Source organism: Salmo trutta, chromosome 37 (assembly GCF_901001165.1).
Source record: "Salmo trutta chromosome 37, fSalTru1.1, whole genome shotgun sequence".
Lineage (NCBI taxonomy): Eukaryota > Metazoa > Chordata > Actinopteri > Salmoniformes > Salmonidae > Salmo > Salmo trutta.
The window spans coordinates 17,558,100-17,583,577 of NC_042993.1; the positions used below are offsets into that span (position 1 = coordinate 17,558,100).

General features: G+C 47.1%; 1 protein-coding gene across 4 annotated transcripts in view; it reads left to right on the top strand.

The window, feature by feature from the left end:
- Positions 1-1,339: 1,339 nt before the first annotated feature.
- Positions 1,340-25,478, top strand: part of LOC115176370 (epithelial discoidin domain-containing receptor 1) — an 81,373-nt gene continuing 57,234 nt past the window's right edge. For 2 of the 4 annotated variants that reach the window (XM_029736355.1, XM_029736358.1), the window contains exon 1: positions 5,883-5,964. In XM_029736355.1, the coding sequence (XP_029592215.1) occupies positions 5,963-5,964 (2 nt within the window). In that variant the 5' untranslated portion in view covers positions 5,883-5,962. Of the gene's footprint in view, positions 1,738-5,881; positions 5,965-25,478 lie in introns of those variants that run through there. The other 2 variants (XM_029736357.1, XM_029736356.1) reach the window with 2 other exon arrangements.

Genomic DNA, 25,478 nt, shown 5'->3' on the forward strand with positions numbered 1-25,478 from the left:
GAGAAGTTAAAGGAAATGAGGGCATGTGTGTAAAACTGGGTTTATGGGTGTTTGGAATATAGGGGTTTTGTCTCTTTGTCCTCCGACATAAACCACATCATGTCTTCATGTTGACGTACTGAGATAAGGTAAAGGTAACATGCTGACCAATATACTGTATGCACACACACACACACACACACACACACACACACACAAAAACAGTTTATCAGTGGTTCAGTGCCCCTGTTTATCCAAGGTGGGGCTGGATCAGGCAGTGTTTGCTAATGACCTTTATTGTCCCACGCTGCTGATAGAGTGCCAGATAAAGTTAGCTTTTTCTCCTGGTCGCACCATACCGCGAGAGACGGGCAAGTACTGACACATAGCTGCCTAATACTCTTCCTCTCTGTCTCGCTCTTCTTGCCTTCTACTCATTTTCCTTCTACATATTTTCCTTCAGCATACCCAACTCCTAGGCTGCTACACTGTCTGACACTCATTGGCTTGATTTTAAAATAACCAATTCTTTTCATTAGAGTTTGTGTAGTGTGTTACTGTTTGTGTTCACTTGTTTCATTCACCTTACAAACTCTACTCTTTCACGTTTATACTGAACAACACTTTTATCTCACTTCTTAGGTTGAGTATTTTCTGTGTTGGTCTCCTCTCCAAGCCCCGTTTTCACAACTCTTATGATGCAAAGTACTGTGCTTTAGTGCAAAACCTTCAATCGCACTAATTATAGCCCAGGGGTGTAATAGTATACAGTTAAAGTGGCAAACTCTGTAATAATGTTTACTTTTGGGGTAAATCCAAAGAAAGAACCCTAGATAGATGTAGGCTATTGGCAACAGCTATGATGAGTGGATGAAAGAAGTGATAACAGATGAAGCCTGCATCCCAAATGGCACCCTTTTCCCTATAGTGCACTACTTTTGACCAGGACCCATAGTCAAAATTAGTGCACTGTATAGGGAATTGGGTGTCATTTGGGACAAGAATAAGTGTTGCTTTTGATATCTCACATAAAGTAAGGATGTTGATGCTGAAAACCAGGGTACAGTTATCCAGACAGGCGTACAAACAAGGGGTTAACAAGGTAAAATACCTCTGTTTCCTTCCTCTGTATTATATTTCATATTCCCCAAATCTCTCAATTCCTGTAACAAATAAAATATCTTTATACCCAGGGGCTTACTCACATTTACAGTGCTGTTGTCGGGCCATGCGTCCCACCCAGGGCGACTACTGATTGGCTGTTTGCTGGTAGAATATTCAACAAGCACCTGGCTAGCTGTTGTGATTGGACACAGCCAGTGCAGTTATGTAAATGAGCAGCTGGTGGCGGTTGCTGGCCTCGCGGTTGCTGGCCTCGCGGTGAGGTTTGAGCAGGGCTCTGTGTGCGCAGCTGAAGATAGGCTTCCGCGGTCAAATAGACGAATAGACAGCGACGGAGATATGAACGGTTTTCTCTTCCCGTTCTCTTGTCAGTTCTCACTTTAATCTTGACAAATGTGAGCTAGACAACTTTACATTTTCTAAGTTTTTGGACGTAACGTGTTGCCTATTTTGGAGTGCTTTGTTGTTTTCAGAGTTTAAGAAAGGTCGAACGCGCCGCGCAACAACTGCAGGCGGTGTTGGATTATTCCCGTGGCGGAATATTTTGGTGGACAGTCACCGTCCTACACATTGCATACGGGATATTCAAAACATTTAGAAGTTGCGATTGGTGTCACATTTTTCCGTGACTTTTAGGTAAGTGGCAAAAACTACATCACGCTCATGCATTGATAAAGAATACGCACTGTCAATAAACGCAAATTGCTAAATCGCTCATGCCAGTTATGGATCTGCTGTGGGTAGGCTATCTTCACGGTTACATGAGGTATTTGTGTCCGTTTGTCTGGTAATGGGTGTTTGTGGGTTTATGTCAGTCTGTCTGCCTGCCCCACTGTGTCGATTGGCGTCAAACAGTCTCGGTGTCAGGCGGGGAAGGCTGGAGGGGAGGGCTGGAGGGGAGGGCTGGAGGGGAAGGCAGGTTTGGACTCCGGCCACAGCACTTGGGAAGCGCATAGTGAGGTGTAACGTTGCACCCACATTGCTTGTTTGTCTGGCCTGGTGATGAGATAAATTCTATTTTCCACGAGTCAACGAACTAACGTTAACTACTTAGTTATTACATTGCATTATTCACGTCTTCATTGGTGATGTACAAAGTAGCTAGTTAGGACTATTGTAATTAGGCTACATTGTACCCCTGCAGTATAAAACATATCCTAATGTATAGTATGTCAATAAAGCTTAGTTACAGTACATTGTATCTCTCTAAGTGACAACAGAACTGATAACCCATAACATCGGCTTATTAGACCACATAGGCCTAACTGCTCTTCACGTTATTCTATTATATTGTTTGATAGGCTGACCACTGTAATACCAGTGTATAAACAGTGTATTACCTAAAAAACGCACTGTCAGCTGTTCAATCATTTATTGTTCTTAGTAGGCTACGTATATGAATTAGCTGGCCTGCATTAGGCCAAGGCCTATGCGCACATTTAGCTTTTCATGCATATTCTTATTTAGGCTTTGTTTTCCATTAGATATATCTCTTAGGTGCTTATCCAATTGACCCCCCTAAATTGCAAATGGGCTTGAGTTGTTTCAAGTCATTCCCCCGGCCTCATTCCATACTAAATAACCTTTCAGTGACATGGTTCGCTTTGAATTACCCAGAGTCTGTAAACTATAGAGGTAATGGGCCGATTCTATTGATATGGGGCTCCTCAAACCCAGTTGGTGTTAAACACAATACATTCTATGGATGCAGAGTACTACAACTGTAAAAAGGCAAAGGGTCCTTAACGTGAGAAGGATGGGGTCAATAAAAAGTTGAATGTTTACCATGATGACCTCATAGCGTCCAGGTGGCCATTTCACACCCTGGTGGAACATGGTGTGGTTATTAACCTTGCGACCTCGCGCGGCAACCAGGTGACCCCAAACAAGGCAGAGCCGCTTGAATTTCGTTCCTGTGGGATACACCAGTGTAGCGAATGGGGGGTTCTCCTCTGGGAAGCAATCAGTCACTGGAACAAACTCCCTAAACTAGCCTAAAGTACTGTCAGAGGAAATAAACATGTTTTTAGAGAATCCAGTCTCAACCTATGGAACACAATCGGACACCACCAAAGACTTTAAGGCTTTTTAGAAGAAACACATGCGGAAGACAAGAGAAGGAGAAACATGTCCATGATGACCCAAGCATCATCCCCCACGGTGTTAATGAATCCATCATGGAGAATGAATGGATCGATTATCCTCTGACAGAGACATCAGATGAATTACAGTGAGAGAGAATATGCTTTCTCATAGAACCAAGTCTGTGTGTGTGTTTTTTGGACACAGAGTAAATGATAGAGTTCGGGGGGTAATTGTGCAGAGAGAGCAGGGGTCTGGTTTCTCTTCCCTGGGATGGAAATGCTGCCTTTAGGGGGTAGATATGCCTTTATTGGCGGGTAGCTGGTTGTCCTGGCCAGGGGGCTGGTCCTGCTGCTGTGTAGGGGGGATGGTGTTGTTGGGGTGGGGGGAAATGCTGCCTTTAGGGGGTAGATATGCCTTTAGGGGGTAGATATGCCTTTATTGGCGGGTAGCTGGTTGTCCTGGCCAGGGGGCTGGTCCTGCTGCTGTGTAGGGGGGATGGTGTTGTTGGGGTGGGGGGATGGTGTTGTTGGGGTGGGGGGATGGTGTTGTTGGGGTGGGGGGAAATGCTGCCTGGCTCAGGGGTTGGTTTAGCTGCCTGTGGTTTTGTTAATAGATAAAAAGACAATACAACCCTTTTCTACCCCTACTCTCTTTCCCCTATTCTCTCAATTCAATTCAAGGGGCTGTCACAAGGCGGGAACGTGTATACTCATCTTCTTTATTTTTATTAAAAGAAGGAAAAACGTATACAAAACAACAAACGCCACTAAACAGTCCTGTCATGTGTACAGACACAAAACAGGTGACAACTACCAACAAATCCTATAGAAAAACACCCCTCTTAAATAAGACCTTAAATTAGAAGCAACGAGGAGCAGCTGCTTCCAATTGAAGGTCAACCCCATTAACTAAACATAGAAATAGAAAGACTAGAACTAACATAGAAATAAACTAACAAGAACATAGCCCAACAAACCCCGAAACACTCTAAACAAACACCCCTCTTACATAGGAACATAGCCCAACAAACCCCGAACCACATAAAACAAACACCCCCTGCCACATCCTGACCAAACTACAATAACAAATAACCCCTTTACTGGTCAGGATGTGACAGGGGCTTTATTGGCATGGGAAACATGTTTACATTGCCAAAGATAGTGAAATGAATAAACAGAAAATATTACACTCACAAGTTCCAAAGAATAAAGTCATTTCAAATGTCATATTATGTCTATATACAGTGTTGTAATGATGTGCAAATAGGTAAAGTAAAAAAGGGAAAATAAATAAACATAAATATGGGTTGTATTTGCAATGGTGTTTGTTCTTCACTGGTTGCCCTTTTCTTGTGTCATCAGGTCACAAATCTTGCTGCTTTGATGGCACACTGTGGCATTTCACCCAATAGATAAGGGAGTTTATCAAGTTAATTATTATTTTTTAAATTCTTTGTGGGGCTGTGTAATCTGAAGAAAATATGTGTCTCTAATATGGTCATACATTTGTCAGGAGGTTAGGAAGTGCAGCTCAGTTTCCCCCTCATTTTGTGGGCAGTGTGCACATAGCCTGTCTTCTCTTGAGAGCCAAGTCTGCCTACCGCAACCTTTCTCAATAGCAAGGCTATGCTCACTTAGTCTGTACATAGTCAAAGCTTTCCTTCATTTTGGGTCAGTCACAGTGGTCAGGTATTCTGCCACGGTGTACTCTCTGTTCAGGGCCAAATAGCATTCTAGCTTGCTCTATTTTTTTGTTAATTCTTTCCAATGTGTCAAGTAATTATCTTTTGGTTTTCTCATGATTTAGTTGTGTCTAATTGTGTTTCTGTCCTGGGGCTCTGTGGGGTATTTGGTATTTTGGGGTATTTTATTAGAATCCCCATTAGCTGTTGCAAAAGCAGAAGCTACTCTTCCTGGGGTCCACACAAAACATGAAACATGACATAATACAGAACATTAATAGACTGTTTGTGTTTGTGAACAGAGCCACAGGACCAGCTTGCTTAGGGGACTCTTCTCCAGGTTCATCTCTTTGTAGGTGATGGCTTTCTCTCTCTCTCGCTCTCTCCTCCTCTAGGTCTCTCTCTCTCTTTTTCTCTCACTCTCCCTCTCTCTCTCTTTTCTTTCTCTCCCCCCTATTTTCTCTCTCTCTCTCTCTCTCTCTCTCTCTCTCTATGCCTCCTCTCTGTTCCCTACTCACTCCCTCTCTCTCTCTTTCTCTCTCTCTTTCTCTCTCTCTCTCTCTCTCTCTCTCTTGCCTCCTCTCTGTCCCCTACTCGCTCCCTCTCTCTCTCTCTCTCTCTCTCTCTCTCTCTCTCTCTCTCTCTATGCCTCCTCTCTGTTCCCTACTCGCTCCCTCTCTCTCTCTTTCTCTATGCCTCCTCTCTGTCCCCTACTCGCTCCCTTTCTTTCTCTCTCTCTCTCTCTCTCTCTCTCTCTCTCTCTCTCTCTCTCTCTCTCTCTCTCTCTCTCTCTCTCTCTCTCTCTCTCTCTCTCTCTATGCCTCCTCTCTGTCCCCTACTCGCTCACTCTCCCCTCTGCTGTGCTTGTAGCACCAGTGAAGAGAGGACAGAGAGGAGGAGCATTGTGTTGATAGATACTCCCTAAAGGGATTGTAGATCTGTTCTATCCGTGTCTAATGGACATTTGGATGCCAAACCTCCATGTCGTCCCAAGAGGATGGTTGTCATTTCATAGTCTGGTTCTATCAGCTGTAGAGAAGAGACAAGAAGAGATTGACATATTATAGCCTACAGTATTTAGATCACACTTCAACAATGTGAGTATACCGCTGCATACAAATTGGATTATTGTGCTTTCTTTGGAGTTTTGTACAGGAAAGATGAATTTACAGTCAGAATGATTTTCTTTGTAAGTGCTCTCTGCAAGTTGTCTGTTCAGTCTATCAGTAAGAGGTATCTGTTGGAAGCATTTTAAAAATAATAATGAGAAAATATTGTACAATCCAGGTGTGTTAAGCTCTTCGAGACTTACCCAGAAATACTCACAGCTGTAATCGCTGCTAAAGGTGATTCTAACATGTATTGAGTCAGGGGGTTGAATATTTATATAATCAACATATATTCCTCTTTTATTTTTCATATCTTTTTTTAGTAGTTAGTTTATTTTTTCACTTTGACATTGCAGAGTATTTTGTGTAGATCATTGACAAAAAAAGTATACATTTTAATCACACCTTGTAACATAACAAAATGTGGAAAAAGTCAAGGGGTGTGAATACTTTCTGAATGCACTGTAGATGCATGTAATTACACCAAGACATGCATACCGCATACCATGTATCAGTAAAACGTAATAAATGTGACCAAATGGATTATGGGAAATAAGCGGTATCCAGTCATACAGTATGTTAAAGGTTAATAATGTAACTGGGTTTAGGTGATTGTGAAGCACTCGGGGTTAGTCTCCACCAGTACACAGTCACACAGGTTCATCATTGACCTCGCTGCTGATGACACCATTGTCCTCTTTTTCAGGTCATAGTGTTTATGAGATACATTTATTAGATGTAGTGTTAGGAGAGATACTGAAACGTTTGTTAAATGACTTCAATCTTCAAAAGGGATGCGCATGTAAAAAATGTACAAAATATATATATTTTACCGGTTCATAGGAATATAAAACGTGAATCAAAATAACAAATGAACCACACACTGCCTACTTGCAAAACCTCACCTTTATTGCAATCTACTGTATTTCAATAGCCAATGATTCCATCTACCATTGAGTGCTGTTGAACTAAATATTGGCTATTGAAATAATAAAGATCTGAAACTTTGCAAGCATACACAGTGTACAGGATTTAGTTTTATAATCTGTAATCTTAGATTAAAACATAGTAATAGCATCATTTTATGGATGGAATGGCTTGTATGGAAGCAGTTATCTAGTTGTCCATATCACTGTTTCTTTTTGGACTAATTGGCTCCCAACAGGCTGACAGACCTCATGTTCAGGAAGAATTCAATTACCAAGGATGAGCAGGTTCCATCATGCTCAGACAAAGTAGTCTTTTTACATAAGACACCTCCAAAAGAAAGCATTGGCTAAATTGTTTATCTCTTGTCCTAAACCAATTTCCCCTTGGTCTAGACAGCTAGCTAGACTTTTCAATCCAAATTCTTTCTCATACTTTTCTCTTGGAAGCATTTGAATGGCTGTCAAAGAGAGAGGAAGAGAGAGAGGAAGAGAGAGAGGAAGAGAGAGAGGAAGAGAGAGAGGAAGAGAGAGAAACTCTAAATTGCGTAATGGGCGGCGACACTTAAAAGCGGGATGTGAAGTCGTTTTGGGTTCTGTGTGTTGGTTTGTTTCAAATCTAAAAGGAAACCATTTCTGAGACCCATTTGATCTCCCCCTCTCTCCTCTCCATCTCCATCTGTCTCTCCCTCTGCCCCATCCAACATACCTTTGATGCAGTAATTGATCATTCTGGCAATCTGTCTCTCTCCAAATCTCTCTGAACATCTCTTCTTTCACTTCATCTTCCACCACTCTCTCTCTCTCTCTGTCCCCCTCCGGCTGAAGCAGCACTAGGTCATTTATCCCTCTATTCCTTTCCCTCATCCTCCCATCTCTTTATCATTATCATCACTCCCTCCCCTCATCTCTACCTCCACTCGTCCTCCCAACCCTGATAGATAGTGTTGGTATGGGGCTGGGTAAACAGTTTGTGTCTATTTGCTGTGGCTGGACTGTTTGAATGAGTGAATCTGTCAGTGTTTCTTATCTGGGGATCTCACATACCCTCAGCATATCATGCCAGCATAAGAGCTGACTGGAATTCCTCTGTCTGCATGCTGTATAATGAGGACTCATCTTCAGGGTTGTTCATTTCAGTGATACAGTCAGGGAGCATTTGAATAGTGAAGTGTGTACCCCAAACAACCTAAAAGGCATTTCAGATCATTATATTGTAATGATTTTATTCCTACGAATGTGTCGTGCCTGAGCACTGACTCACTGTTGTTGTTGTTTAAAACACAATAGACTGCCTTAGTACTGTATGTATGTATCTAGTACTGTATGTATGTACTGTGTGTATGTATCTAGTACTGTATGTATGTATCTAGTACTGTATGTATGTATGTACTGTATGTATGTACTGTATATATGTATCTAGTGCTGTATGTATGTACTGTATGTATGTATCTAGTACTGTATGTATGTACTGTATGTATGTATCTAGTACTGTATGGTTGGTAATAGGAACATCTCTTCCAAGAGTGTGTTTACAAACTGAATAAATTCATTGTATTAGTTTTTTTATGAGTCAGACTCACTGGGCTCTAACAAGTGTCTCTCCACATTCTATATGACAGCTATCATATTTGCCTACGATAAGTATGGAAACTTACAAACTTCAGTCCCAAATAATGAACTATTTTTCTTTCATCTCTCTCTCTCTCTCTCTCTCTCTCTCTCTCCCAGTGTTGCTAACACACACCCGTCGACTCATGTGGTACAGTACCCCACCAATCATTACTCAGGGCTTCCGGACAACTCTAGAAAACTTTAGAAAAGTTCCAGGAAAAAAATGGCACGATGCCATGCTAAACATCAAAGAAGTGCATATTTTAACAAGCTACGTCCCAAATGGCACCCTATTCCCTATATATAGTACACTACTTTTGACCAGAGCTCTCCTAGGCCCTGGTCAAATGTAGTGCACTATAAAAAGGGAATACAGTGCCATTTGGGACTGAGCCTATGTTTCTTTATCACCTCAGTGTTCTGAGTAACACCATCCAGGTTGAGGTTCTGACTATGACATCAGCCTTCCCCTTCCAGGCATTAGGACCAGGATACTGCTCTGTGAAGTGTCGGTGAGCTCTTTTTAGGAGCAGAGAGAAATGAGCTGGTAGAGGGATCATCTGATGCCTGAGGGGTGTAAAAAGGATAATGGGTGTGTTCGTGTGTGTGTCAGCGTGAGTTTCATCTAGAACCAGACTCCACGTTAATCAGGTCATCAGGAACTGCTCCAGAGCTGAGATTTTGTTTTGTGTGTGTGTGTGTGTGTGTGTGTGTGTGTGTGTGTGTGTGTGTGTGTGTGTGTGTGTGTGTGTGTGTGTGTGTGTGTGTGTGTGTCAGCGTGAGTTTCATCTAGAACCAGACTCCACGTTAATCAGGTCATCAGGAACTGCTCCAGAGCTGAGATTTTGTTTTGTGTGTGTGTTTGTGTGTGTGTGTGTGTGTGTGTGTGTGTGTTTGAATGGTCCAGACTGACATTAAACAGCTCTGGGGGTGTCTTCAGCCTTCCCCTGCATGACCATTTATTTGTTTTGAAGAAGAAGTGGTTAGTGAAGTAGAGAGAGTCTGTTTTTCTCACTGCGGTTCTAAATGCTGAGCCTCGCACAACACATTCCGGTTTGACCTGCTCTCTCTCTTTTCTCTCTGTCTCCAAACTATTCCTCCCTCCCTCCTTTTCCCTCCTGTCCTCCTTTCCATTTCAATGCTAAGTCACTGGGTGAATCATTCTCACTCTCCTGCTGCCAAGGTCCCGTCTTTGTCTAACGCTGTCTAATGCTTACTCTATATTTCTGAGTCAGGCTTCTAAATATGGAAGGCCTCTCTCTCTCTCTCTCTCTCTCTCTCTCTCTCTGCTCCTCTATTCCTCTACTGCTTTCTCCTCCTCTACCCATTTCTTGTTTCTTCTCCCCTTTCTCTTCTCCTCTCCCTTTTTTCTCTCCTACTCTCTCTCCACCGTGGTGGACCAGGCAGCGGTCCGTTTTCTCTCCTACTCTCTCTCCACCGTGGTGGACCAGGCAGCGGTCCGTTTCTCTCCTACTCTCTCTCCACCGTGGTGGACCAGGCAGCGGTCCGTTTTCTCTCCTACTCTCTCTCCACCGTGGTGGACCAGGCAGCGGTCCGTTTTCTCTCCTACTCTCTCTCCACCGTGGTGGACCAGGCAGCGGTCCGTTTTCTCTCCTACTCTCTCTCCACCGTGGTGGACCAGGCAGCGGTCCGTTTTCTCTCCTACTCTCTCTCCACCGTGGTGACCAGGCAGCGGTCCGTTTTCTCTCCTACTCTCTCTCCACCGTGGTGGACCAGGCAGCGGTCCGTTTTCTCTCCTACTCTCTCCCACCGTGGTGGACCAGGCAGCGGTCCGTTTTCTCTCCTACTCTCTCTCCACCGTGGTGGACCAGGCAACGGTCCGTTTTCTCTCCTACTCTCTCTCCACCGTGGTGGACCAGGCAGCGGTCCGTTTTCTCTCCTACTCTCTCTCCACCGTGGTGGACCAGGCAGCGGTCCGTTTTCTCTCCTACTCTCTCTCCACCGTGGTGGACCAGGCAACGTCCGTTTTCTCTCCTACTCTCTCTCCACCGTGGTGGACCAGGCAGCGGTCCGTTTTCTCTCCTACTCTCTCTCCACCGTGGTGGACCAGGCAGCGGTCCGTTTTCTCTCCTACTCTCTCTCCACCGTGGTGGACCAGGCAACGGTCCGTTTTCTCTCCTACTCTCTCTCCACCGTGGTGGACCAGGCAGCGGTCCGTTTTCTCTCCTACTCTCTCCCCACCGTGGTGGACCAGGCAGCGGTCCGTTTTCTCTCCTACTCTCTCCCCACCGTGGTGGACCAGGCAGCGGTCCGTTTTCTCTCCTACTCTCTCTCCACCGTGGTGGACCAGGCGGCGGTCCGTTTTCTCTCCTACTCTCTCTCCACCGTGGTGGACCAGGCGGCGGTCCGTTTTCTCTCCTACTCTCTCTCCACCGTGGTGGACCAGGCAACGGTCCGTTTTCTCTCCTACTCTCTCTCCACCGTGGTGGACCAGGCGGCGGTCCGTTTTCTCTCCTACTCTCTCCCCACCGTGGTGGACCAGGCGGCGGTCCGTTTTCTCTCCTACTCTCTCCCCACCGTGGTGGACCAGGCGGCGGTCCGTTTTCTCTCCTACTCTCTCTCCACCGTGGTGGACCAGGCAGCGGTCCGTTTTCTCTCCTACTCTCTCTCCACCGTGGTGGACCAGGCAGCGGTCCGTTTTCTCTCCTACTCTCTCTCCACCTTGGTGGACCAGGCAGCGGTCCGTTTTCTCTCCTACTCTCTCTCCACCGTGGTGGACCAGGCAGCGGTCCGTTTTCTCTCCTACTCTCTCTCCACCGTGGTGGACCAGGCAGCGGTCCGTTTTCTCTCCTACTCTCTCCCCACCGTGGTGGACCAGGCAGCGGTCCGTTTTCTCTCCTACTCTCTCTCCACCGTGGTGGACCAGGCAGCGGTCCCTTTTCTCTCCTACTCTCTCTCCACCGTGGTGGACCAGGCAGCGGTCCCTTTTCTCTCCTACTCTCTCTCCACCGTGGTGGACCAGGCAGCGGTCCCTTTTCTCTCCTACTCTCTCTCCACCGTGGTGGACCAGGCAGCGGTCCGTTTTCTCTCCTACTCTCTCCCCACCGTGGTGGACCAGGCAGCGGTCCGTTTTCTCTCCTACTCTCTCTCCACCGTGGTGGACCAGGCAGCGGTCCGTTTTCTCTCCTACTCTCTCTCCACCGTGGTGGACCAGGCAGCGGTCCGTTTTCTCTCCTACTCTCTCCCCACCGTGGTGGACCAGGCAGCGGTCCGTTTTCTCTCCTACTCTCTCTCCACCGTGGTGGACCAGGCAGCGGTCCGTTTTCTCTCCTACTCTCTCTCCACCGTGGTGGACCAGGCAGCGGTCCGTTTTCTCTCCTACTCTCTCCCCACCGTGGTGGACCAGGCAGCGGTCCCTTTTCTCTCCTACTCTCTCTCCACCGTGGTGGACCAGGCAGCGGTCCCTTTTCTCTCCTACTCTCTCTCCACCGTGGTGGACCAGGCAGCGGTCCGTTTTCTCTCCTACTCTCTCTCCACCGTGGTGGACCAGGCAGCGGTCCGTTTTCTCTCCTACTCTCTCTCCACCGTGGTGGACCAGGCAGCGGTCCGTTTTCTCTCCTACTCTCTCCCCACCGTGGTGGACCAGGCAGCGGTCCGTTTTCTCTCCTACTCTCTCCCCACCGTGGTGGACCAGGCAGCGGTCCGTTTTCTCTCCTACTCTCTCTCCACCGTGGTGGACCAGGCAGCGGTCCGTTTTCTCTCCTACTCTCTCTCCACCGTGGTGGACCAGGCAGCGGTCCGTTTTCTCTCCTACTCTCTCTCCACCGTGGTGGACCAGGCAGCGGTCCGTTTTCTCTCCTACTCTCTCTCCACCGTGGTGGACCAGGCAGCGGTCCGTTTTCTCTCCTACTCTCTCTCCACCGTGGTGGACCAGGCAGCGGTCCGTTTTCTCTCCTACTCTCTCTCCACCGTGGTGGACCAGGCAGCGGTCCGTTTTCTCTCCTACTCTCTCTCCACCGTGGTGGACCAGGCAGCGGTCCGTTTTCTCTCCTACTCTCTCTCCACCGTGGTGGACCAGGCAGCGGTCCGTTTTCTCTCCTACTCTCTCTCCACCGTGGTGGACCAGGCAGCGGTCCGTTTTCTCTCCTACTCTCTCTCCACCGTGGTGGACCAGGCAGCGGTCCGTTCTCTCTCCTACTCTCTCTCCACCGTGGTGGACCAGGCAGCGGTCCGTTTTCTCTCCTACTCTCTCTCCACCTTGGTGGACCAGGCAGCGGTCCGTTTTCTCTCCTACTCTCTCTCCACCGTGGTGGACCAGGCAGCGGTCCGTTTTCTCTCCTACTCTCTCTCCACCGTGGTGGACCAGGCAGCGGTCCGTTTTCTCTCCTACTCTCTCCCCACCGTGGTGGACCAGGCAGCGGTCCGTTTTCTCTCCTACTCTCTCCCCACCGTGGTGGACCAGGCAGCGGTCCGTTTTCTCTCCTACTCTCTCTCCACCGTGGTGGACCAGGCAGCGGTCCGTTTTCTCTCCTACTCTCTCTCCACCGTGGTGGACCAGGCAGCGGTCCGTTTTCTCTCCTACTCTCTCTCCACCGTGGTGGACCAGGCAGCGGTCCGTTTTCTCTCCTACTCTCTCTCCACCTTGGTGGACCAGGCAGCGGTCCGTTTTCTCTCCTACTCTCTCTCCACCGTGGTGGACCAGGCAGCGGTCCGTTTTCTCTCCTACTCTCTCTCCACCGTGGTGGACCAGGCAACGGTCCGTTTTCTCTCCTACTCTCTCTCCACCTTGGTGGACCAGGCAGCGGTCCGTTTTCTCTCCTACTCTCTCCTCACCGTGGTGGACCAGGCAGCGGTCCGTTTTCTCTCCTACTCTCTCTCCACCGTGGTGGACCAGGCAGCGGTCCGTTTTCTCTCCTACTCTCTCCCCACCGTGGTGGACCAGGCAGCGGTCCCTTTTCTCTCCTACTCTCTCTCCACCGTGGTGGACCAGGCAGCGGTCCGTTTTCTCTCCTACTCTCTCTCCACCGTGGTGGACCAGGCAGCGGTCCGTTTTCTCTCCTACTCTCTCTCCACCTTGGTGGACCAGGCAGCGGTCCGTTTTCTCTCCTACTCTCTCTCCACCTTGGTGGACCAGGCAGCGGTCCGTTTTCTCTCCTACTCTCTCTCCACCGTGGTGGACCAGGCAGCGGTCCGTTTTCTCTCCTACTCTCTCTCCACCGTGGTGGACCAGGCAACGGTCCGTTTTCTCTCCTACTCTCTCTCCACCTTGGTGGACCAGGCAGCGGTCCGTTTTCTCTCCTACTCTCTCCCCACCGTGGTGGACCAGGCAGCGGTCCGTTTTCTCTCCTACTCTCTCTCCACCGTGGTGGACCAGGCAACGGTCCGTTTTCTCTCCTACTCTCTCTCCACCGTGGTGGACCAGGCAGCGGTCCGTTTTCTCTCCTACTCTCTCTCCACCGTGGTGGACCAGGCAGCGGTCCGTTTTCTCTCCTACTCTCTCTCCACCTTGGTGGACCAGGCAGCGGTCCCTTTTCTCTCCTACTCTCTCTCCACCGTGGTGGACCAGGCAGCGGTCCGTTTTCTCTCCTACGCTCTCTCCACCGTGGTGGACCAGGCAGCGGTCCGTTTTCTCTCCTACTCTCTCTCCACCGTGGTGGACCAGGCAGCGGTCCGTTTTCTCTCCTACTCTCTCTCCACCGTGGTGGACCAGGCAGCGGTCCGTTTTCTCTCCTACTCTCTCTCCACCTTGGTGGACCAGGCAGCGGTCCGTTTTCTCTCCTACTCTCTCTCCACCGTGGTGGACCAGGCAGCGGTCCGTTTTCTCTCCTACTCTCTCTCCACCGTGGTGGACCAGGCAACGGTCCGTTTTCTCTCCTACTCTCTCTCCACCTTGGTGGACCAGGCAGCGGTCCGTTTTCTCTCCTACTCTCTCTCCACCGTGGTGGACCAGGCAACGGTCCATTTTCTCTCTCCCCATTGTGAGAGTAGCATGGTGCCGTCACATACTTCTCCTTTCTCTCCTCCCCCTCATCCCCCTTTCTTTCCCCTCTCCGTAGACAGGTGGTAGTCAGACAGTGTAAATTGAATTCAGGGAATTGTTCTGATGTCTTGTGTCACTAGAACTGTAACAAACCCTCAGAGGTCCAGTATAGTTAGAGGCAGTCTAGCATCACAGATTGATATTCACTCTATCGCCAGTATGTCATTAGGATGCCAATGCTACTTGGGATATATCACATACTTGTTATAGTATAGGTCTCATATGGAAAACAGTACATCATAAGTTAGATAGGTACTGTTATTCCTATGCCTAGGGCTCAATTCAGTTAAAACATCATTTTTTTTTCAGTGCAAAAATGTTCTCACCAAGACTATGTTTATAGCTTGAGACTTAAAGAGATTTGAGGGTTCTTAATTCAGATTCAGTGGCAGTACTCCTCCCTGGGTTTTCGTGACTGCACTTCTCTCCCATCTAGGGCAGCAGGTAGCCTAGCGGTTAGAGCATTGGGTCAGTAACCGAAAGGTTGCTGGTTCGCATACCCGAGCTGATCAGGTGAAAAATCTGCTGATCTGCCATTGAGCTAAGCATTTAACCCTCATTTTCTCCGGGGGCGCCATACTACTATGACTGACCCTGTAAAGCAACACATTTCACTGCACCTATCTGGTGTATGTGACAATAAAACATATACTGAACAACAATATAAATGCAAGATGCAACCATTTCAAAGATTTTACTGAGTTACAATTCATATGAGAAAATCAGTCGATTTGAAATGAATTCAGTCCTAATCTCCGGATTTCACATGAGTTGGTCAAAGATACCTTAAAATAAATGGGCCTCACATTGGCCCTCAGGATCCCATCACGGTATTTCTGTGCATTCAAATTGCCATCGATAAAATGCAATTGTGTTCGTTCATAGCTTATGCCCGCCGATACCATAACCCCACCACTACCATGGGGCACTCTGTTCACAACGTTGACATCAGCAAACCGCCCACATGATGCCATACACGTGGTCTGCGGTTGTGAGGCCAGTTGAACCTATTGACAAATTCTCTAAAACGATTTTGGAGGAGGCTTATGGTAGAGAAATTAACATTAAATTCTCTGGCAACAGCTTTGGTGGACATTCCTGCAGTCAGCATGCCAATTGCACGCTCCCTCAAAACTTGAGACATTTGTGGCAGTGTGTTGTGTGACAAAACTGCACATTTTAGAGGGGCCTTTTATTGTCCCCAGCACAAGGTGCACCTGTGTAATGATCATTCTGTTTAATCAGCTTCTTGGTATACCACACCTGTCAGGTGGATGGATTATCTTGGCAAAGGACAAATGCTCACTAACAGGGATGTAAACAAATTTGTGCACAACATTTGAGAGACTTAAGCTTTTTGTGCATATGGAAAATATCTGGGATCTTTTATTTCAGCTCAAGAAACATGGGACCAACACTTTACATGTTGCGTTTATCATTTTGTTCAGTGTCTATATACAGAACACCTTCCTAATATTGAGTTGCACCCCCTTTTGCCTCAATTTGTTGGCCCATGTTTACCACAATGCAGTTGTATCAAGTTAGCTGGATGTCCTTTGGATGATGAACCATTCTTGATACACACGGGAAACTGTTGAGCATGAAAAATCCAGCAGCGTTGCAGTTTTTGACACACTCAAACCGGTGAACCTGGCACCTACTATCATTCCCTGTTCAAAAGCACTTAAATATTTTGTCTTGCCTATTCACCCTCTGAATGGCACACATATAGAATCCATGTCTCAACTGTCTCAAGGCTTAGAAATACTTTAACCTGTCTCCTCCCCTTCATCTACACTGATTGAAATGGATTTAACAAATGACATCAGTAAAGGATCATAGTTTTTACCTGGATTCACCTGGTCAGTCTATGTGTTCCTAATGTTTTGTACACTCAGTGTATATATCCAGGATAGGGATTATGGAGAGAGGGAGTGTAGCTCCACTAGGCCAGGTGTAATCATCTGTTTGAGGCCCAGAGCAGTTCCCTGGACGGGCACCGACAAGTAGGGAGATCTTAGCCCTGTCTGAGAACCAAAACAAAACCGTTGGAGTAGCAGACAGTGAGAGTTTAACAAAATTCTTGTCCCGTGGGAACCTATTGGAGTCCAAAATGGCACCCTATTCCCTACACAGTGCTTTACTTTTGAACGGGCCTTTTTTTTCTCAATTTAAAATAAATATTAATATTGTAGTTAGATTGTGGCTTCTAGCAATGTATTGTCTGCATCATTTCCATTCCCCCATGTCATGCACAAAGTAGATGTCCTAACCGACTTGCCAAAACTATAGTTTGTTAACAAGAAATTTGTGGAGTGGTTGAAAAACGAGTTTTAATGGGCCGCGGCTTTTGTGGCGCGATGGGTAACGATGCTTTGAGGGTGGCTGTTGTCGATGTGTGCAGAGGGTCCCTGGTTCGAGCCCAGGTAGGGGCGAGGAGAAGGACAGAACCTACACTGTTACACTAGCTCCTACCAATGCAGTAAAAAGTAAAATAGGTTGAGGTCAGGGCTCTTTGCAGGCCAGTCAAGTTCTTCCACACCGATCTTGACAAACCATTTCTGTATGGACCTCGCTTTGTGCACGGGGGCATTGTGATGCTGAAATGGGAAAGGGCCTTCCCCAAACTGTTGTCACAAAGTTGGAAGCACAGAATTGCCTAGAATGTCTTTGTATGCTGTAGCGTTTAAGATTTCCCTTCACTGGAACTAAGGGGCCAACTTTACAATTGGCACTATGCATTGGGGCAGGTAGTGTTCTCCTGGCATCCACCAAACCCAGATTAGTTCGTCAGACTGCCAGATGGTGAAGCGTAATTCATCACTCCAGAGAACGCGTTTCCACTGCTCCAGAGTCCAATGGCAGCGAGCTTTACACCACTCCAGCTGACGCTTGGCATTGCACATGGAATATAAATATATACAGTGCATTCGGAAATGATTCAGATCCCTTGACTTTTTCCATATTTTTTTACATTACAGCCTTATTCTTAAATTGATTAAATAAAAATAAAAAACATCAATCTACACAAAATACCCCATAAAGACAAAGCTTAAACAAAGCTTAAAAATTCACTGAAATACCTTACTTATATAAGTATTCAGACCCTTTGCTCTGAGACTCGAAATTTTAGCTCAGGTGCATCCTGTTTCCATTAATCATCCTTGATGTTTCTACAACTTGATTGGAGTCCACCTGTGGTAAATTCATTTGATTGGACATGATTTGGAAAGGCACACACCTGTCTATATAAGGTCCCACAGTTGACAGTACATGTCAGAGTAAAAACCAAGCCATGAGATCGAAGGAATTGTCTGTATAGCTCAGAGACAGGATTGTGTCGAGGCACAGATCTGGGAAAGGGTACCAAAACTGTCTGCAGCGTTGAAGGTCCCCAAGAACACAGTGGCCTCCATCATTCTGAAATGGAAGAAGTTTGGAACCACCAAGACTCTTCCTAGAACTGTCTGGCAGGCCAAACTGAGCAATCAGGGGAGAAGGGCCTTGGTCAGGGAGGTGACCAACAACCCAATGGTCACTCTGACAGAGGTCCAGAGTTCCTCTGTGAAGATGGGAGAACCTTCCAGAAAGACAACCATCTCTGCAGCACTCCACCAATCAGGCCTTTATGGTAGAGTGGCCAGATGGAAGCCACTCCTCAGTAAAAGGGACATGACAGCCCGCTTGAAGTTTGCCAAAAGGCACATACAGACTCTCAGACCATGAGAAACAAGACTCTCTGGTCTGATGAAACCAAGATTGAACTCTCTGGCCTGAATGCCAAGTGTCACGTCTGGAGGAAACCTGGCACCATCTCTATGGTGGAGCATGGTGGTGAAAATATCATACTGTGGGGATGTTTTTCAGCGGCAGGGACTGGGACACTAGTCAGGATTGAGGGAAAGATGAACGGAGCTAAGTACAGAGATCCTTGATGAAAACCTGCTCCAGAGCACTCAGGACTTCAGCCTGAGGTGAAGGTTCACCTTCCAACAGGACAACGACCCTAAGCACACAGCCAAGCCAACGCAGGAGTGGCTTCTGGACACATCTCTGAATGTCCATGAGTGGCCCAGCCAGAACCCGGACTTGAACCCGATCGAACATCTCTGGAGAGACCTGAAAATAGCTGTGCAGCGACGCTCGCCATCCAAACTGACAGAGCTTGAGAGGACCTGAAGTGAAGAATGGGAGAAACTCCCCAAATACAGGTGTCCCAAGCTTGTAGTGTCATACCCAAGAAGACTCAAGGCAGTAATCGCTGCCAAAGGTGCTTCAATAAAGCACCGAGTAACGGGTCTGAAATTCTTATGTAAATGTGATATTTCTGTTTTTTATTTTTAGTACATTTGCCAACATTTAAAAAAAAAAAAAAGTTTTTCGCTTTGACATTATGGGGTATTGTATTGTGTGTAGATTGATGAGGGGAAAAAAACTACTTAATCCATTTTAGAATAAGGCTGTAACGTAGCAAAATATGGCAAAAGTCAAGGGGTCTGAATACTTTCCGAATGTGTGTGTATGGACAGTATGTGAATAGAAAGGGTGTGCATAGCAGTAGTTATATACTAGCTAATGTCTAGATGTAGTACATAGGATTTAGCTCAATGTTCTAGATCTAATGCCTAGGCTTTAGCTCATTGTGCTAACGTTGTCTTGATTCTCCCAGGTGATCTTGGTTCCATACGGGTTTGGATCCATACACAGGCAACAACAGAGGTGTTTTAGTTAATTGTTCAGAATTGCACAGGTTGTGTTTCTCCGCTCTGCAGTGTGGGTGTTGTAGGCGTATAGGACAGAGGTCTAGGCTATTATGCCCCAACAGAAAATGAATATTCCTCCTCTTGATTCTGTCATTTTGATGCAAATCAGGGAGCAGAAGCATGAGTCAGTGTTTGGCTTTAGGACTACTTACAGACTTTGTAATTGAACCCAAAACTCCATTAAAAGTGCTAGTTTGAATCTATTCATCATTAGTTTAGTTTTGCTTCAGGATTAATCAGACATTTTTTTATAATAACAAAAAACTTGAACGAAAAAAAGTATTAGTATTTAACATCCATAATTTTTGTAATGACGTCCAACTAATGTCTTCATATTGTGTTGCTGTTGACGACCAAGCTTCATTTCCCCAGCAGGACAAACTGAACCTGTGGTCTTCAATCTTCAACGGTCTGTCTGCTCTACTATATAGGCCAGTGGCCAATGGTCTGTCTGCTCTACTATATAGGCCAGTGGCCAACGGTCTGTCTGCTCTACTATATAGGCCAGTGGCCAACGGTCTGTCTGCTCTACTATATAGGCCAGTGGCCAACGGTCTGTCTGCTCTACTATATAGGCCAGTGGCCAATGGTCTGTCTGCTCTACTATATAGGCCAGTGGCCAACGGTCTGTCTGCTCTACTATATAGGCCAGTGGCCAACGGTCTCTGTCTGCTCTACTATATAGGCCAGTGGCCAACGGTCTGTCTGCTCTACTATAGGCAGTGGCCAACGGTCTGTCTGCTCTACTATATAGGCCAGTGGCCAACGGTCTGTCTGCTCTACTATATAGGCCAGTGGCCAACGGTCTGTCTGCTCTACTATATAGGCCAGTGGCCAACGGTCTGTCTGCTCTACTATATAGGCCAGTGGCCAACGGTCTGTCTGCTCTACTATATAGGCCAGTGGCCAACGGTCTGTCTGCTCTACTATATAGGCCAGTGGCCAACGGTCTGTCTGCTCTACTATATAGGCCAGTGGCCAACGGTCTGTCTGCTCTACTATATAGGCCAGTGGCCAATGGTCTGTCTGCTCTACTATATAGGCCAGTGGCCAACGGTCTGTCTGCTCTACTATATAGGCCAGTGGCCAACGGTCTCTGTCTGCTCTACTATATAGGCCAGTGGCCAACGGTCTGTCTGCTCTACTATATAGGCCAGTGGCCAACGGTCTGTCTGCTCTACTATATAGGCCAGTGGCCAACGGTCTGTCTGCTCTACTATATAGGCCAGTGGCCAACGGTCTGTCTGCTCTACTATATAGGCCAGTGGCGGTCGTGCCGTTTAAGATGAGGGAGGATGATTTCTTATTTTTCACAGCATATTGGATGACTGTCATTCATATTCCATTCACCCAGCTCAATGTAACATTGATAGGTTTAGGCTTCTACATGATACTCACATTTTCATGAGGTTGCTACAACCTAGCCTATAAATGAAAGCTTACAAACGTAGGTGCACAGGTCAGTAGAATTTTGAGTAATCAAGGTGACAGAGTGAGACATTCAATACCGGCTTGCACACTCTTGCCAGCATCTAGCTGATCTGGGGTGTAATCATTAGTCCAACAGTTGCAAATTAGAGTTTCTATTGGATCAATTCTGGTATGTTTATCTCCGTAGCGTTCCGTTTGCCTCCGTTTAAGAACCGTTTTTCAACAGAATCGTCAGAAGGAATACACCCCTGATAACACAAACACAGTTCACTTTCATAGCAGCCACAGACTCACTTTTCCTCTGGAAGTCGTCATAATTACTGTGTAAGTCTATGGAAGGGGGTGAGAACCATGAGCCTCCTAGGTTTTGTATTGAACTCAATGTACCCAGAGGAGGACAGAAGCTAGCTGTCCTCCGGCTACACATGGTGCTACAGAGTTCTGGTGAGGCTACTGTAGACCTTCATTGCAAAACAGTGTGTTTTAATCAGTTATTTGGTGACATGAATATATTTAATATAGTTTTATCTAAAAACTTCTTTAATGTTTCACAATTGTATTTTTATGAAATTCACTGAGGAGGATGGTCCTCCCCTTACTCCTCTGAGGGGTCTCCACTGATGTAGACATGCTGAAGAATGTGCAATCCTAGTAATACAGCTCTTATGGAGCTGAGAGAGAGTTAGAGTAAGGAGGACTGGGGAAGGCCAGGAGGACCTGATCCTAACTATGAAGTAGGAGAGGAGAGGGGAGAGGAGAGGAGAGGGGAGGGGAGAGGAGAGGAGAGGGGAGGGGAGGGGAGAGGAGAGAGGAGAGGAGAGGAGAGGAGAGGGGAGGGGAGAGGAGAGGAGAGGGGAGGGGAGGGGAGGGGAGAGGAGAGAGGAGAGGAGAGGAGAGGAGAGGGGAGAGGAGAGGAGAGGAGAGGGGAGGGGAGGGGAGAGGGGAGGGGAGGGGAGGGGAGGGGAGAGGAGAGGAGAGGAGAGGGGAGGGGAGAGGAGAGGAGAGGAGAGGGGGGAGGGGAGAGGAGAGGAGAGGAGAGGAGAGGGGAGAGGAGAGGGGAGAGGGGAGGGGAGAGGAGAGGAGAGGGGAGGGGAGGGGAGGGGGGAGAGGAGAGGGGAGGGGAGGGGAGAGGAGAGGGGAGGGGAGGGGAGGGGAGAGGAGAGGAGAGGAGAGGGGAGGGGAGAGGAGAGGAGAGGGGGGGAGGGGAGAGGAGAGGAGAGGGGAGGAGAGGAGAGGAGAGGAGAGGGGAGAGGAGAGGGGAGAGGAGAGGAGAGGAGAGGGGAGGGGAGGGAGAGGAGAGGAGAGGAGAGGGGAGGGGAGGGGGGAGGGAGAGGAGAGGAGAGGAGAGGAGAGGAGAGGAGAGGAGAGGGGAGGGGAGAGGAGAGGAGAGGAGAGGGGGGAGGGGAGAGGAGAGGAGAGGAGAGGAGAGGAGAGGAGAGGAGAGGAGAGGGGAGAGGAGAGGGGAGAGGGGAGGGGAGAGGAGAGGAGAGGAGAGGGGAGGGGAGGGGGGAGAGGAGAGGAGAGGGGAGAGGAGAGGAGAGGGGAGGGGAGGGGAGGGGAGAGGAGGGGAGAGGAGAGGAGAGGGGGGAGGGGAGAGGAGAGGAGAGGAGAGGAGAGGAGAGGGGAGAGGAGAGGGGAGAGGGGAGGGGAGAGGAGAGGAGAGGAGAGGAGAGGAGAGGGGAGGGGAGGGGAGAGGAGAGGAGAGGAGAGGAGAGGGGAGGGGAGAGGAGAGGGGAGGAGAGGAGAGGAGAGGAGAGGGGAGGGGAGGGAGGAGGAAGGAACGTATTGGAGTAACTGTAAGTTTTACTCCCTTAATGATTGACTTCTACTTGGCCCAAGCTGCATATAATGAATCAGAGTTTATTACAATAATTGTTACTCCTATCTCACTTCCCTAAAGAGTTGATTTATTGCAGAAATATTTTCTGTCTGTCAGTTCCTCGTCACTTAGATTGGTTCAGAGCAATGTTGTTGTGCATGGCGTAAGTTTATGGTGTTGGCACTGGCAAGCCAGTGGAGTTATGTGAAGGGAAGGTTTGTGTGTGTGTGTGTGTGTGTGTATACATACATATGTATGTATGTGTGTGTGAGTTGTTGAACCTATGTTTTGGAAAGCAGAGAGACGTCCTAATGAGTCATGCCACACTTCCCAAGGCCAAACTATTCCTTGAAATGAGTTCCCTTTCTTCCACTCTCTCTTTATCTGCCCACTTTTATAATCCTCTCTCTCTCTCTCTCTCGCTCTCTCTCTCTCCTTCCTCACTCTCAAAATGTTTTGTTTAACTTCTCAAAAGTATTTTCTTAGTTTCTCTCGCCATCTATTTGCCTCTATCTTCCACCTCTCTTACCACTTTTTGTTATTTTTAAATGACTCACTTTTCCTCCTCTCCTCCTGCTCCATCCTGTCAAAATCAGTTCAGATTCAAAACTTCTGACTGGCTGTACTTCCTTACTTCCTGCTGACTGGTACTTCCTGGTATTGATGAAGTGTCAGCTGACACATACCAGTGAATGACTGGATGACTGAATGACTGGAGCACTGACTGACTGACCAACCAATAGCACTGTTACAGTGGGGGGGAAAGTATTTGATCCCCTGCTGATTTTGTACGTTTGCCCACTTATAAAGAAATTATCAGTCTATAATTTTAATAGTAGGTTTATTTGAACAGTGAGAGACAGAATAACAACAAAAAAATCCAGAAAAACACATGTCAAAAATGTTATAAAATGATTAGCATTTTAATGAGGGAAATAAGTATTTGACCCCTCTGCAAAACATGACTTAGTACTTGTTGGCAAAACCCTTGTTGGCAATCACAGAGGTCAGACGTTTCTTGTAGTTGGCCACCAGGTTTGCACACATCTCAGAAGGGATTTTGTCCCACGCCTCTTTGCAGATCTTCTCCAAGTCATTAAGGTTTCGAGGCTGACGTTTGGCAACTCGAACCTTCAGCTCCCTCCACAGATTTTCTATGGGATTAAGGTCTGGAGACTGGCTAGGCCACTCCAGGACCTTAATGTTCTTCTTCTTGAGCCACTCCTTTGTTGCCTTGGCTGTGTGTTTTGGGTCATTGTCGTGCTGGAATACCCATCCACGACCCATTTTCAATGCCCTGGCTGAGGGAAGGAGGTTCTCACCCAAGATTTGACGGTACATGGCCCCGTCCATCGTCCTTTTGATGCGGTGAAGTTGTTCTGTCCCCTTAGCAGAAAAACACCCCCAAAGCATAATGTTTCCACCTCCATGTTTGACGGTGGAGATGGTGTTCTTGGGGTCAGAGGCAGCAATCCTCCTCCTCCAAACACGGCAAGTTGAGTTGATGTCAAAGAGCTCCATTTTGGTCTCATCTGACCACAACACTTTCACCAGTTGTCCTCTGAGTCATTCAGATGTTCATTGGCAGACTTCAGACGGGCCTGTATATGTATTCTTGAGCAGGGGGACCTTGCGGGCGCTGCAGGATTTCAGTCCTTCACGGTGTAGTGTGTTACCAATTGTTTTCTTGGTGACTATGGTCCCAGCTGCCTTGAGATTGTTGACAAGATCCTCCCATGTAGTTCTGGGCTGATTCCTCACCATTCTCATGATCATTGCAACTCCACGAGGTGAGATCTTGCATGGAGCCCCAGGCCGAGGGATATTGACAGTTCTTTTGTGTTTCTTCCATTTGCGAATAATCGCACCAAATGTTGTCACCTTCTCACCAAGCTGCTTGGCGATGGTCTTGTAGCCCATTCCAGCCTTGTGTAGGTCTACAGTCTTGTCCCTGACGTCCTTGGAGAGCTCTTTGGTCTTGGCCATGGTGGAGAGTTTGGAATCTGATTGATTGATTGCTTATGCGGACAGGTGTCTTTTTTACAGGTAACAAGCTGCGGTTAGGAACACTCCCTTTAAGAGTGTGTTCCTAATCTCAACTCGTTACCTGTATAAAAGACACCTGGGAGTCAGAAATCTTTCTGATTGAGAGGGGGTCAAATACTTATTTCCCTCATTAAAATGCAAATCAATTTATAACATTTTTGACATGCGTTTTTCTGGATATTTTTGTTGTTATTCTGTCTCTCACTGTTCAAATAAACCTACCATTAAAATTATAGACTAATCCTTTCTTTGTCAGTGGGCAAACGTACAAAATCAGCAGGGGATCAAATACTTTTTCCCCCCACTGTACATACAGCCTCATCACAGTGGATATCCACCACAGCCGTTGTTTCCAGACAGATGGCTTCATTCTATCTCAGTGCGTTTGTTGTTTTTGGAATCCAGTGAGAAGATCATATGTGCCGTTGAAGGACAACGCACCACACCACACCTCTCTCAGACCTATGTCAATATCCCCATCGATCGGAGAGAGGGTCAGAACTTTCTGTTGGGCTACTGTCCAAGAGGGCTGCCATCTTCCCTCGGCTTCAGTGACCAATGATGTTCTGAGAACAATAACCAATGACATGGAGGAGAAATGTATTTATTTATATATATATTTTTTTTATTTAACTTTTATTTAATCAGGTAGGCTAGTTGAGAACAAGTTCTCATTTACAACTGCGAACTGGCCAAGATAAAGCAAAGCAGTGTGACATAAACAACAACAACACAGAGTTACACATGGAATAAACAAACATACTGTCAATAACACAGTAGAGAAAAAGTATATATACAGTGTGTGCAAATGAGGTAAGATAAGGGAGGTAAGGCAATAAATAGGCCATAGTGGCGAAATAATTACAATTTAGCAATTAAACACTGGAGTGATAGATATGCAG